The sequence below is a fragment of the Octopus bimaculoides genome, chromosome 1 (genome assembly GCF_046866305.1).
Source record: "Octopus bimaculoides isolate indiv1 chromosome 1, ASM4686630v1, whole genome shotgun sequence".
NCBI lineage: Eukaryota > Metazoa > Mollusca > Cephalopoda > Octopoda > Octopodidae > Octopus > Octopus bimaculoides.
The window spans coordinates 131,690,795-131,707,060 of NC_142928.1; the positions used below are offsets into that span (position 1 = coordinate 131,690,795).

A 16,266-nucleotide genomic window follows, 5' to 3' on the forward strand; every position below is an offset into this window, starting at 1 on the left:
TGATTTGTTTTTAGTACATCTTCATTTTTACCTTGCATTTCGCATTGAAGCAAAATGAATGGAAAATGATATGTAATTATATAATATATATATATAATGCAAGAGAGTTAGGGGTTGAGGATTCAACCCACTAAGGGATAGTATCTATCCAATATACTGCTGGGAGGGTACTCAGTTATTGTTACACTAGTGTTATACCAAGTGGGAGCGGGTAAAAGGTTTTTTTTTTACCCTAAATTTATATATCAATTAGAAAGTGCTGAAAAGTTCCTGGTTTTGGATAAAAGAAAATACAGGAGGATCAGTTAATTATGATTTTATACAACATATTCTCCTCTCAGATTTACACACTTATTGCAGTGGTCCTCAAGCAACTGAAACGAGTAAAAGATTCCATTTTATTAACCATTATTACTGATTAGAAAAAAACATCTTTTATTTCAGTTTCATTTTATTGTCGATTGTTACCAATTACCAACTCTTTCATTTTCTCTGTTTACTGAAAACCATTTTATTTTCTGGTTGAATTAGTGATGAAGCCAGTGAAAGTGCACAAGATTAAAAATAAAAAGCAGCGGAATTTACCACCCAGCTTCAAATTTTAATTCTCAGTTTTATTCCAGTCATGTTACTAATGTTTCTCAGAAAAGCTTTATCTTCATCACGTTTTTCTCATTTTTCTAAATATTTGAAGATTTTCGCATTTATCATTTTTATTTTGTACTTGATTCAGTCATTATTAGACTACAGCTATGCTGGGGTTCCACCTTTAGGAATTTTAGTTGATCTAATTGATCCCAGTATTTATTTTCTTTTTAAGTTTGGTACTTATTGTATCAGTGATTTTTGTTGAACCATTAAGTTACAGACACATAAACATACCTACACCAGTTGTCAAGCAGTGATGGGGTACAAACACAGTCACAAAGACACACACACATACACACACAAGTATATATATATATATATATATATATATATATGTATATGTGTGTGTGTGTGTATATATATATATATATATATATATATATATATATATATATATGCACACACACACACATGATGGGCTTCATCATGATTCATTCACAGGTTTTGGTCAGCCCAAGGCTATAGTAGAAGACACTTGTGCAAGGTACCACACAGTGGGACTGAATCCAGAACTGTTTGGTTGGGAAGCAAACTTCTTACCACACAGCCACGTCTGTGTCTATATTACTGAAGGACATTATCAACATAACTTTTTTTGCATGATTATCTTCCTGCTTTTCATGAGAACGCACAACATTTAGAATGTTTTATCCTTGTATTGTACATAAAATTATTTTAACCGTAGATGTAAATATATAAGAACAACTTACAAGGTTTGTGTGTTTGTATGTATGCATGCATGTAGTTAGAAAAAAAATCTGGTATATATTATAGGCACTGGCGTGGCTGTGTGGTAAGAAGCAAGTTTTTTAGCCACACGGCTACGGGTTCAGTCTCACTGTGTGGCACCTTGGGCAAGTGTCTTCTGCTATAGCCGTGGACCAACCAAAGCTTTGTGAGTAGATTTGGTAGACAGAAACCGAAAGAAGCCTGTCCTATACATGTATATGTATGTGTGTTTCTCCTCCACCACTGCTTGACAACTGGTGTTGGTTTTTTTACATCCCTGTAACTTAGTGGTTCAACAAAAACACTGATAATATGTGTATCAGGCTCAAAAAAAAAAACAAGGTCTGGGGGTCGATTCATTTGGCTAAAAATTCTTCAAGGCAGTGCCCCATCATGACCACAGTCTAATGACTAAAACAAGTAAAAGATAAAAGATATTGCAAACAATGAAAAACTTACTAAAGTTAATGAAAACAGGACAGATTACATTATGCAACTCCGACTGTTTCTTTTTATTTTAAAGTTACTTTTCTGTATCTAATCTGCTTATATCTACTTGATTTGTTATGCTGTTGACCTAATGTCTTTATCATTAATATCTTTTGACTAGGCTGAGGTTTCACAACTTTTCAGACAGTGTAGTGAACAGAACAAAGCTAAGTTGGAGGTAAGTATTCTTTAATTAGCAGCAGTCAACCATTGCTAGTGTGAGATTACAACAGTAGAATGTTGCAACGTAATAAAAACACCAATCCCCTAATGTGCATTTTCACTTGGTTGTCCTTTCTCTTGTTTTAATTTTATCATCCTTCTAATTACAAAAAAAGAATGGAAATTTAATCAGAATGTAAATACTATTGTAAGGTTTTTTTTTCTTTACTGTTCTACTTATTCTTATCCCTTTCTGATATATACACACACATATATATATATATATATATATATATATATATTATAATAATCATAATAATAATAATATTAGGGATAAAATCCAAAATTACAGGTAAAAACTCAGTTAAAATCAATTTATTGAAAATTAAAATTAAATTAAGTTTCACAGTATAAAATATATATAAATATATAGTTTTAGGGAAAAGAACCAAGGTTCATGAACTCGTCGATGAAAATCCACTGTCACATATAGAAAAAAATTAGTAATTAAAAGACTACATGTAGTCATTTTATTATCTTGATCTTATGATATTTACTTTGTATTATATTATACTTATTTATTATGCTTTTAATTATTAATTTTTTCTATATGTGACAGTGGATTTTCATCAATGAGTTCATGAACTTTGGTTCTTTTCTCTAAAACTATATATATATATATATATATATATATATAAAAGCAAAAAGTTAAATTCTGGTCATAGAGTTACCAAATGTTTCATATCACTGGAAGCCGCAGCCTTGTGGGCAGCTCGTCAGACTCTATACAAATGTCCACAAGGCTGTGGCTTTCATGGATACGAAACTTTTGGTAACTCTATGATCAGAATTTAAAATTTTGTTTTAATTACTGCTCTATTCTTTAGAGTGTGCTCCTTTTCTGATATATGTTTTATTGACTGTATATATATCATCATCATTTAGCATCCACTTTCCCTACTGTCAGAATTCAACAAGATCTGACAAGTTGGAAAACTACATTGTGCTCTAGTTACTGTTTTGGCATGATTTGTATAGCTGGATGTCCTCCTTTATAGAGTGTACTGGGTGCTATTTTTCATGGCACCAGTAACTCATAAAACAATAGGGCCTAAAATGACTTATATATATATATATCATCATCATCGTCGTTTAACGTCCGCTTTCCATGCTAGCATGGGTTGGACGATTTGACTGAAGACTGGTGAAACCAGATGGCTACACCAGGCTCCAATCTGATTTGGCAGAGTTTCTATAGCTGGATGCCCTTCTTAACGCCAACCACTCAGAGAGTATAGTGGGTGCTTTTACGTGCCACCGGCATGAAGGCCAGTCAGGCGGTACTGGCAATGGCCACGCTCAAAATGGTGTATTTTATGTGCCACCCGCACAAGAGTCAGTCCAGGGGCACTGGCAACGATCTCGCTCGAAAGTCCTTACACATGCCGCGGGCACAAGTGTCAGAAAGGCGACGCTGGGCACAGGTGCCATCACGATTTCACTTTCGCTTGCTCCAACAAGTCTTCGCGGTTTTTAGTATGGGCATCCAGTTGTAAAAACCATGCCTAAACAGACAGTAAAGCCTGGTGCAGTCTTCTACCCAGCCAGCTCCTGTCAAACCATCCAACCCATGCCAGCATGGGAAACGGACGTTAAATGATGATGATAATATATATATATATATATATATATATATATATATATATATATATATATATATATATATTTAGATAAAAATAGTTATTGCTGGTTTATGAGGTTACCCAGGGTTCCGCATCCATAAATTACTTAGCTTTACAATGTCTTATCAGACCCCAATGGCCGGTGGTCTATAACCTCTTTTCAAAAACACATGGAGAAAAGGTCTCATTCCATTTTGAAGAGAGGCTATTGGTCCTCATGGTTAATAGTTATCACCAAGCCAACATGGCAGTCCAAAAAAATAGGACGAATGCTGCCGTTGATTAGCTCCAAGAAGCCATCGCTTCTAGCTAGCTATGTGACACACGAACCTGTGTCCATTATAACCTTCGAACAGGGGAGGTCAGCTGCTTCCCCTTGCTGGTCTGACATCTACAGACTAGTTTCAGGGTGTTTGCCCCTTATCAATATTACTCAGGTAACCTAATTAAAGTTGTTTAGAATACAGAGTAATTAGGATAAGAAAACAGTGGAAAAAGAACAGAAAGCTATTACCTTTGATGGACACAAAAGCATTCTGTCTCTTTCTGAGTGAAAGGTAGATTGTATGATACTTGTGTATGATGTGCAATGTTGCATAGTAGCAGATGTGTGACAGCTGGAAAGAAATGAGACAAGCATGCTCTGCTGGATGGATAATATCAGCATACATAAATGACAAATCATAAATGCTTGAAAAACTAGGTATAAGAGAAATGGGATATTGTGTACAAAAGAGAAGGCTGAGTTGGTATGGGTATTTGATAATCTGGAGGATGACTGATGGCTAAAGAAATACCAAATGGATCTGAGTGAATGGCACCTGTGCTTTCTGCAGTTAAGACTAATGAAATTTTAAGTGGATTTATCTGATTTCCACAGTAAAAGAGTTAAGATAAATGTAAAAGTTTTCTTTGTTTCATTTCTTATCAAAATAATGTTAATACTATGAAAAAATAATGAGGTTTAATTTGTCTCTTTCAGACTTGTCTCAATGATCTTGGATCAGTGTCAGCTAGATTTAAAGATGTTATTGAATTTGGATTTTCACAACTAAGTGCTAGTGCTATTAAACCTCGCATTAAACCACTAGTAGAGGCACTTCTTTCCAGCAATCACAATATAACTGAAGTAAGTCTTGAAGAATTTTTTTAAAAGACTAGTATTTCAATAATATTTTCTTCAGATATCAGCTCAGTTATTATTATCTTTAAATATTCTCAATATATTTACTGTCAGTAAAATATAGTCAGTTATCATTTCTGTTGTAGAACAAAAGATAAATTCTAGATATATCTTTATTACTTGCTGAGCAATTTTTTACAAATTTTATGTTAAAGAACCAATGAAGAACCTTCTGTGTAATCATTTAACTTATTCAGTAATCAAATCTCCCTCACTGTATCTTTTTAGTTTTGAATCTTAATACAAATACCAGCTGGGTACCTGGCATGAATAAGAGTACCAAAAAACTGCAATATTAAAGGAGTTGAAAAGAACAGTTGCATTATCCTTTGCAAAGGTCAACAAGGGATAAGTTCAGACCTTAGGTAAAGGGATCTGTTCGAAAAATATATTACTCTCTATCCAATGCTGGTACAATCAGCAATATGTCTGCAACTTGTTCAAGGAGGTATGGCGCTGGAAGCACAAAGGATGTTTGTCCCAGGACAACGGAGCAGAAAGATCCTGGGGACTCTACCCCAATGAACCTCCCAGGAATAGTGGGTGGAGATGGATGGATGGAATCTCAGGACGACATCTTTTATATTTTGCTTGTTTCAGTCATTTAACTGTCGCCATGCTGGGGCACTGTCTTGAAGGGTTTTAGTCGAACAAATCAATCCCAGGTCTTGTTTTTTTTCTTTTTAAGCCTAGTAGTTATTTCATCGATCTCTTTTGTCGAACTGCTAAGTTACATGACAAACACACTAACACCAGTTATCAAGTTGTGGAGGGGTACAAACACAGACACAAAGACATTCCCTGTTCCCACACGCATACAAAGGGCTTCTTTCAGTTTACATCTATCAAATCCACTCACTAGGCTTTGGTTGCACCAAGGCTATAGTAGAAGACATTTGCCCAAGGTGCCACATAGTGGGACTGAACCCAGAGCCATGTGGTTGGGAAGCAAGCTTCTTACCTCAGAGCCATTCCTGCACCTATATTCCCAAGGAAGATTAAATGGTCATTACTAGAACACTAATTATATGGGGTTATTCATTAGATTAATTTCTGCAGTTTAAGTCTTTCTGCATTTAAGACTGTGCTCAAAACATTGTGAAATATTTTGCTTGTTTTTTTATGTTCCAGGATGAATTTTCAAATTATGAAGCAAATGATCCATGGATCCAAAATTTTATTCTGAACTTAGATGGAATGTTAGTCAGCTTTAAGGTAACTATTAATTTTACTGATTGGTTGAGTAGTGAGTTCAGAGAAGCATTTTTTGGTTACATCGAAACTGGTCTCCAAACTGCTTTACCAAATGAAGACAAGCATGTGAACATCCAGGAGGATTAAAAATAACAAAACTTCTCAGAGGTGGATGAACTCTTTGAGAGTCAATAGCAGCCATATCCTGAGAAGGAAATGGATGCCACTAGGGTTACCAAACTTAGTGAAATACTTGAATGGAAGTTACACTAGTATTTAATTCTATACTTGACTAGTTGGGGCTTGGATTTATAAAGAAAACCCAAGATTGTTACACTAGTATTTAATTCTATACTTGACTAGTTGGGGCTTGGATTTATAAAGAAAACCCAAGATTGTTACGCTAGTATTTAATTCTATACTTGACTAGTTGGGGCTTGGATTTATAAAGAAAACCCAAGATTAAGTGGTATTGAAAAGATTATTTAAAAACAAAAGAAGTTCCCTAAAGGCAGAAACGCTACAGGAATGACTTAATAATAAAGACTCCCTACATGTTATCTACAACTATGTAAACTGATATGTGTAGAGTTAAGGGCTTTGTTCAGAGACTTAAAAAAATGTACAGCAGATTTGAACTTAGCATCTATGACGACAATCATACTTTATCCATCTGACAGTTTTATGTTTATTGGTTTTATTTGTTAAAGTATAAGTTTAACATTTCAATGAAACCTACTACAGTTATACAGGAGTAATATAATAAATGCTTTTTAGGTTGTCCCCTTGAGTATCCTTATTTTGTTTTTATTTCAAGAGCTTGAAGCAAATAAATAAATCTTCCTCTGGACAGAGCTCTAGTCTGTTGCTGGTAACATTCCCAGATGTTATGGTGCCTAATCCTAGGACAACTAAGTGAACTGAGCTGATATACAAAAAAGTCTTCTGTTTGAAAAACAAAACAAAGGCCAGCACTGGATTTGAACACAAGGCCTGTTTTCTCACTTCCATTTGCAACTAGTAGTGCTTTTAATTTTGTTGAATGTGAAATATTCATGATTTACTCTGTTTCTTTTGTTTTTTGAAAAAAAGATCTTTAATTGAATGGAATTATCTCTATTATTATTATTAAATGTTGTTCTGTTATTATTACAGGCTAGCTTCACAGTGAACAACTATGACAGGTTTGTAGGTGCTGTCACAAATGAGATCACTGCACAGCTGGAGAAAACTGTTTTGAAAACCACTTTCAATAGAGTAAGTCTTTACATAATGAAAATTTTTTTCTGAGTTTCAAGGCAACTAACTCATCATCATTATCAAATCCACCACTACCACCACCACCACCTCCACCACCACCCTTATTGTATTCATAATAGATATTGTAATATAGTGGAAATGATGCATATTTCTCACTTGGTGCATCAAAAAAGAGTAGAGTGAAGAATGTAACAAGTTATAATGTGTATACTTTTCCCAAGGTTACTAGTGATGAAAGTGTAGTAGTTTCCTCTGCTGACTTGGTTCATCAAAGTCTTACTAGTATCAGGTATTATAATGTTTGGGACAATGGAGTATGACTATTTGATACTCAACTATAAGTTTTCTTCAATAAATTACCTAAAATCTTTATGGGATGTCTCTATATCCTTAATTTAAACATCTTGTATCACTTTCTTTCCTATAGATATTCAGTACTTTGAATATTCCAAGAAAATGATAATTTTCTTTAGACTCATTTTTATTCAATCCATGCATGGGTCACTCTTGAATGGAAGAATAAATGTTAAAACAATCATGATGAAGATCAATCGTATGTAACCATCACCATATTAAAGCAGAGCCTTAACACTAGCAAAACCTTTCCAGTTGAGAAGTGGTTGAAGTGTATATAAGAATACAATGTGTAATGTGTCCTTTCTTAACCCTTTCATTACCAACCCGGCTGAAACTGGCTCTGACTCTGAATATAAATGTCATGTTATCATAAGTTTTGAATTAAAATCTTCCACCAAACTTTAGTCACAATTTATGTTCCTAACACTAGCTGAATTATAACTAAGTTATTTTACTAAATTATTTGTTATATTTAAAGTAATTGAAAGAAACTCAGATAAAACTCAAAATAAATACTGTAGTGAAAGGGTTAAAGTGTGATTTGAATGAGATTTTACTGTTACCTTTAGCTGGTGTAGCATGCTTCTAGAGGCTGCCTTATAGGTTTCTGTTGAAGTGGTTTAAGTCATTGGCTTTCACAAATAGCCTGAATGATTTTGTTGAATATTGTGAATTGTACTGAATGTCTTCATATTTCCCAACCAAGCAGGACAGTTGCAGCTTGGATGGTTCTCTTAATTTATTCCTGCTTTTATGATTTGTCCAGCACTCTAGGGTAGTAGCAAGCCTAATCCATGGCTTAGAACTTGTATCCTCTTTACTTATCTTTGACAGTACCAAAATTAAGTACATCTGGAAGTAGACATGCTATATCTAGTGTAAAATATTGCAGTTTAAAATAGATCAGTTTTGATAGAGCAGTCTTAAGATCAAAAGTATTCTGGCCAAGACCATCTTATCTTTTCTACCTTTCTACATTATCCAATGTATCATTTTAAAGATGATTTGGTGTAATTTGAAGGTGATTAGGCTGCTGTTTCCATGTAGAGGCTTTCTTGTCATGTTACGAATATAATGTATTGTTATACTGAATGTAATATCAGATGTTTACCTGTTAAATTTCAGTTGGGTGGTTTGCAGTTTGATAAAGAATTGAGAGCATTAGCGAGTTATTTGACTTCTGTAACAACATGGACTATTCGTGATAAATTTGCTCGTCTCACACAGATGGCCACCATACTGAATTTGGAACGGGTAAGTAATGGAGAGTATTTTCTTTTGAAATGTTTTAATGTTTGTGATGTTTGTAGAATGGGCCTAGCAATAGAGAAAAGGAATATTTAATTCATTGAATAAAGAGAATTATATGTAATTTTATTACTTTCTTGAATTATTAAAATAATTGGCAGTGTGTCTACATCTCTCTGTTTGTCCAACCTCCAAATTAAAAAAATTCTGATCTTATTGAATTTATCTCCTTTCCTTACCATATACTAAATAGTGTGTTACTTGTCATATGAAAGGTAGTTGGGAATGTACATACTTTTGTCATTGTTGATGGTATTTGATATTGTTATATCTGTAGTTATTTGATAGTTACACAGTATTATTGTTATCAATAACATTTTTATTGCAACTATACAAATGAGAAATTTGTTTTAACTTATTTCAGTTTAATGAATATTTTGAAAATTAGTATTAGTTTTATTAATTTGCATAATCACTACGAAAATTTTTTAAAGGAAAGTAAAATTATAATTATTATACTTATGGAACATTATCTGTCAGTGGCAAAGGTGTATGCCAGACATTATCTGTTATATGATGGGTAACATTCCAGTGTAAAAAGAAAAAAATATTGATTTCTTTGAAGAAGTCAAAGGCTAATTCTTGTAGAGGAGAGCGCTTCAGTTAACTGAACTGTCTCCAAAATTTTAGAGATATCTATTTTATCTGTACTGTATAAATGAAAAGCACAAATCAAAACCTGCTAGAATTTGAATTCCAAATGTAGAAGAATAAAACTAAATTCCATACCATATTTGGTTGTATGTTTCACTGTACTTGTACATAATTTATTAGAGTGTAGCTATTAATTAACTTGCCACATCATCTGTTAGAGTGTAGAGTGGCTGTGTGGTAAGTAGCTTGCGGGTTCAGTCCCACTGCGTGGCACCTTGGGCAAGTCAGTCAACCTGAGTGGAGTTTTGACTCAAAACAAAAGAAGATGACATGATTTAACCCTTTATCATTCAAACCAGCCATATCCAGCCCAAATATTCTACCTGTTTTATATTGAGACTAGCCAGATCAAGCCTCTCACACCTACTCTACAATACCATTCTAAAAGTAAGCTCCCACATCTTCAAAATCCCAAAGCTATGAGATAATACTTGATTACTTCAAACCAATGTGAATGAATGACAATTTGACTGAGTAATCCGAATGCTCAAAGGTTAATACTGCAAGGCATTTAGTCATTCACTCTACGATTTTTGCCCTTCCTTCATCCTCCCATAATGTAAATATTTAATAAAAAATTTTCCAGAGGTAAATGACGTAGGCGCAGGAGTGGTTGTGTGGTAAGTAGCTTGCTTACCAACCACATGGTTCTGGGTTCATTCCCACTGTGTGGCACCTTGGGCAAGTGTCTTCTACTATAGTCTCGGGCCAACCAAAGCCTTGTGAGTGGATTTGGTAGACAGAAGACTGAAAGAAGCCCGTCGTGTGTATATATATATATATATATATATATATATATATATATATATATATATATATATATATATTATATGTTTGTGTGTCTGTGTTTGTCCCTCCCAATATCGCTTGACAACCGATGCTGGGGTGTATACGTCCCCGTAACTTAGCGTTTCGGCAAAAGAAACCGATAGAATAAGTACTAGGCTTACAAAGAATAAGTCCTGGGGTCGATTTCTCGACTAAAGGCGGTGCTCCAGCATGGCCACAGTCAAATGACTGAAACAAGTGAAAGAGTAAAGAGTAGGTGAATATTTTTAACACCCACAAATGGCATGCATTTGTGAAAAGTCAGAGTTAATTAAATCGATTTCAGTATTTGACTGGTGCTACTTTTATTTAGATCAGAGGATAAAAAAAGTGACCCCTGCAAGATTTGAACTCACAATGTGAAGGCATATAACTAAATTATATGAAGTCATTTTGTCTATTACTCTGTCTATCATTCTTCTAGATGTAAATATTAATAGTGAGTGAAGCACCCATACTGGTACCACTTAAATGCACCAGTGCCAGTGCTGCGTAAAATGAGTTAGTGTTAGGAAGGGCATCCAGCCAAAATAGACATGGATCCTCAGCAGGTCTTCAGCTGGCCAGCTCCTGTCAAACCATCCAACCCATGCCAGCATGGAAAACACTTTAAATGATGATGATGTACTGGGAAATGTGTATTAATAGTGAATCTATTAAAGTTAAGTGGTGAAAGTAAATATTGACAATATATTAATAATAGTGGAACTCTGAGAGGATAATATTAATATTAGTGGAAAGATATATCTGAAGATTATCTGCTTGGTGTAACAGTAAATAAACTCCAGCCACCAGTGTATTGCTGGAGCTTATTGGTAGTCTATGTTCTTACTCTTTTGTTGACTAAGCTTTATTTCTAAATGGTATGATATAACCAGGCTATTGTGAGAGTATAGATCGATTATTTTCTGTTGTCAATATTATTTAGTTGTCTATTGAAATACAATAACTTTAGCTCTTACCTTTATCTTAACTTTATATAGCATTTGTGGGTGTTAGCTTGTTTTCTTGTTAGCCATCTGGGATAAGCTAGGTATGTTTTGCTAGATAGATGGCAATGACATCTTCATCAGTGTGCAAAACTGAGGCAAGTATAATTGTTTTTGATCTTTAAAAATAAGATTAAATTAATTCAGCTGGCAATTATTCTCCTGACTCATGAATCGGGAGCCCTGATCTGTTGCTACCCCTGTATTGCCATTGAAGTCAGTGATTTTTCTCTGATATCTACTCATTAAAATATCAACAGTAATTTGTTTTCTTCATTTCATACAAAGCCACGTCTTTAGTTCTTGATGTGAATTTTCTCTTCATCTGTTTTATTCCGTTTGTCATTTGGTTTCAGGTAACAGAAATCCTTGATTACTGGGGTCCAAACTCTGGCCCCTTAACATGGCGTCTAACACCAACTGAAGTGCGACAAGCATTAGCATTAAGGTAAGTTTGTTTGATTTAGCATAACAATTTTTGTTTTGTATTTAATGAACTGACAATTTATGCTGGTTTTGAATCTGTGATGGTGATTATGGAGGTGATGGTGGTAATGTTAGTCAGGGCAGATGTAAGCCAATTGATAGTTGCTGTAATTAGATGCACTCTGAAATATTTAGGACTTGGACAAGAACTCTTACAAAACACAAAGATCTTTTTGCAAAGCATGAAATATAGTCTATTAACTTGATTCCAATAGTATGTTAGCTGGTACCTATTTTGTCAGTTCAGAAAGAATCATAAACAGAGTTAACTTTGGCCGGATTTGGATTCAGAATCTAAGACCTAATACTAAGTATTTTTTAATCTTTTACTTGTTTTGGTCATTAGACTGCAGCCATGCTGGTGCACCACCTTGAAGAATTTTTAGGTGAATGAATCAACTCCACCACTTATTTTGCCTTTTAAGTCTGGTACTTATTCTATCAGCCTCATTTGCTGAACCGCTAAATTACAAGGACATAAATGCACCAACACTAGTTGTCATGTAGTGGTAAGGGACAAACACACTCACACACACACATACATGTGATGGGATCCTTTCAGTTTCTGTTTACCAAATGCACTCACAAGACTTTAGTTGGCCTAAGGCTATAGTAGAAGACACTTGCCCAAAGTATCACACTGGGACTGAACCCAGAACTATGTGGTTTGGAAGCAAGCTTCTTAATACATAGCTGTGTTGGCACTTATTACGAAGTCTTACTTATGTTTGACTACTTTTTCAAATTATGTCTCCTATTGATTATGACAGTGATATTCAGTTCTTCAATCATCTGAACTGCTTACCTGCCTATTGAATTAGTATGTTAGTTGCTGATCATTCTACAAACTCATGAGTCCTTAATATAATTCTCAGATGGAATCAGTGTGACATAGTGGGACAAGGTTGGTGAACCTTTAAATAGTAGGCATGATCTATCTGACAGGCTTTTACATAATTTACTCACTAGGCTCTGGTTGCCCCAAAACTATGATTAAAGACACTTCCCTCAAGACACTATACTGTAAGATTGAACCCAAGATCCTGTGATTCCTAAATAATTCATAATTAAAGATATTAACTTTAAGAATATAGACCTACTAAATTATTATTAAATATATCATCATCATCATCATTGTTTGACCAGAGCTGGCAAGCCAGAGAGCTACACCAGGTTCCAATCTGATTTGGCTTGGTTTCTACAGCTGGATGACCTTCCTAATACCAACCACTCTGCAGACTATTCTGAGTGAATTTTATGTCACACCGGCATGGGAGTCACTATGTGGTGCCAACACAGGTGCTTTTTACATGGAACTGGTTGGATTAAATAGATTATAAATGATTTAACATATCATCATACATCCGTTTTCCATGCTGGCATGGGTTGGATGGTTAAACCGAGGCCTGGCAAGCCAGTAGGCTGCACCAGGCTCCAATCTGATCTGGAAAGGTTTCTACAGCTGGATGCCCTTCCTAACACCAACCATTCCAACAGTGTAGTGGGTGCTTTTTATGTGCCACCAGTACAGGAGCCAGTCAGGCAGCACTGGTATCGACCACATTTAGATGGTGCTTTTTACAATCCACTGGCACAGGAGCCAGTCAGAGGGCACTGGCATCGACCATGTTCGGATGGTGCTTTTTATGTGCCACCAGCACGGGCACCAGTCAGGTGGCACTGGCATCAGCCACAACTATGATTTCCATTTTGATTTTGATCTTGATTTTACTTGACTCAATAGGTCTTCTCAAGCGCAGCACATTGCCAAACAATTCAAGGGTACTTTTAAATGGGCTAGTTATGCGACACTGGTATCAACCATGGCTGTGATCTCACTTTTCTTGCTGGGTAATTGGCTACAATTCAATTTCACTTGACTCAACAGGTCTTCTCAAGCGCAGCGTATTGTCCAACAATTCAAGGGTACTTTTAAATGGGCTGGTTATGCAACACTGGTATAGGCCACGGCTGTGATCTCATTATAATACATTTATACGTGTGTTATACATGTGAATTGGCAGAGTTGATAGAAGGTTATATACAATGCCATGTGGTATTTGTTCACATTCTCTGTTTTCTGAGGTCAAATTGTGCTGAGGTTAACTTTGCTTTTCACCCTTTCAGGGTTGATAACAAAATTCCAATCCTGGATTGTAAATTGGCAGAACTGTTAGACTTTCAGGTGATATACCTTGTAGTATCTGTTCTGATCCTTTCTGTTCTAACAGCAATGCCTGTGACAATGGAATCCTTTTCCTCAAACAACATCAGTGGCATGGAGAGGGGAGGTTGCCATTTATGGGTAACAAAGAAAAAAAACCCTAATCAGAGCTGTACATCTGGATGTAGATGAATGGTTGACCCTAATCAAAGAAGACTTCTTCCCTAAATAATTAAACCTTGTGAGTGGATTTGCTAGATGGAAGCTGAAAAAAGCTTCTCATATATATATGATGCTACATAAAAAGATCCTGTGCTGGCATCATGTAATGGTACCTGTGCTAGTTTCACATAAAAGCCCCTTTGTTGGCGATGCCTAAAAAGCACCCAGCACACTCTGTAAAGTGGTTGGTGTTAGGAAGGGCATCCAACTGTAGAAACCATGCCAAATCAGACTGGAAGCTGGTACAGCTCTCCTTGCCAGCTCCTGTTGAACCGTCCGACCCATGCCAGCATGGAAAAATGGGCGTTAAATGATGATGATGATGCTTTATATACATACACATATATGTATGTGTGTGTTTTTGTGCTTGTGTGTATCGACATGGTGTTTGTAAATGAGCTTCATTGTCATACATGTGAAGTGTTCATTTCCAGTCTTTTTGTGAAAAACGTGTCTAGCTATGGGAAAATATTAACTTGCTTGGAAACAGGTGAGGGTTGGTGACAAGAAGGTCATCTGGCCATAGAAAAATCTGCCTCAACAAATTCTGTCTGACTTATTGCAAGCATAGAAATGTGAACATTAAAATGATGATGGTGATGTTACTGATAATGTACAGTGAAAGAACTTGTTGTTGCAGAAGTGTCTTATTACAGTATAACTCTCTGTGGCTGTCTGTTGAGGCTTATGTCAGTGTGGAATTTGCTTGAGATATATAATGTCAGTTGTTTGACAACCATAAAGTCATAGTTTCTGTATAATATTTATCTATTTGGTAATTCGCAAGATAGGTCACCATAGAAACCAAACTCACCAGTCCAGTACTTTAGGCATGACGAGTCAAATGAGATGTTTAGCATATTGAACAACATACATTTTCTTTGTTGTTGTTCATCCCCAGGTCACCTCTGATAGAATAAGACTTATGATCAAAAGCATTCATGCCATGACCATCCCATATTATTTTTTCAGACAGTGTTGTTGTTTTTTTTAAAAATATAGTGAGGTTTTATTCAAGGAAGATTTTGCTACTATTTTCAGCAGTTTGAGGGACCATATAGAGGTTAACCTCATTGGCTCATTGTTTGCTGAAACTCAAAATATCCAATATGTCTTTAAAGGTGTTTAGGACTTGGCTGCTACATTATGAAGATCAAGCAGCTATGTAGAAGCTTCTTTATGGTTTTTAACATTAGAATAGTTTATGCAATATTTTCCAGCAAGCAAGTTGAATCTTGCAGACAAAATTTACTGCCAAAAAAGGTAGATGACTTCGGAGGGTCAAAGATTCTATGTGAAATGGCACAGGATTTGGAAGGATAGTGATGATATTTGAATGTTTACCCTACATGTTTACACTATATGTTCTGTCAACTTGTATACTGAAAAATATGGTACATGTAAAATTTGGAATAATTTGGACACAAACCGAACATTGTTATTTTACCTGAAGAGTCTATGCGTCAGTAAACTGTGAATATATATATAGATAGTTTCTTTTATAAAACATCGTTGCCAGTACCGCCTGACTGACCTTCGTAGGATTTTCGAGCGAGATCGTTGCCAGTGCTCCTGGACTGGCTCTTGTGCGGGTGGCACATAAAATACACCATTTTGAGCGTGGCCGTTGCCAGTACCGCCTGACTGGCCTTCGTGCAGGTGACACGTAAAAGCACCCACTACACTCTCTGAGTGGTTGGCATTAGGAAGGGCATCCAGCTGTAGAAACTCTGCCAAATCAGATTGGAGCCTGGTGTTGCCATCTGGTTTCACCAGTCCTCAGTTGAATCGTCCAACCCATGCTAGCATGGAAAGGGGACGTTAAACGATGATGATGATGATGATGATGATAGGTGTGCTGGTGCCATGTTAAAAGCATTTGTGCTGATGTCACATAAGCAGCATTTGTAC

General features: G+C 35.6%; 1 protein-coding gene across 1 annotated transcript in view; it reads left to right on the forward strand.

Annotated features, from left to right (window-relative positions):
* Positions 1–16,266, forward strand: part of LOC106867721 (conserved oligomeric Golgi complex subunit 4) — a 51,999-nt gene that overhangs the window by 32,049 nt on the left and 3,684 nt on the right. Inside the window, exons 16-21 of the mRNA XM_014912683.3 lie at positions 1,988–2,044; positions 4,693–4,839; positions 6,025–6,108; positions 7,243–7,344; positions 8,830–8,958; positions 11,840–11,931. Of these exons, the coding sequence (XP_014768169.1) occupies positions 1,988–2,044; positions 4,693–4,839; positions 6,025–6,108; positions 7,243–7,344; positions 8,830–8,958; positions 11,840–11,931 (611 nt within the window). The remainder of the gene's footprint in view (positions 1–1,987; positions 2,045–4,692; positions 4,840–6,024; positions 6,109–7,242; positions 7,345–8,829; positions 8,959–11,839; positions 11,932–16,266) is intronic.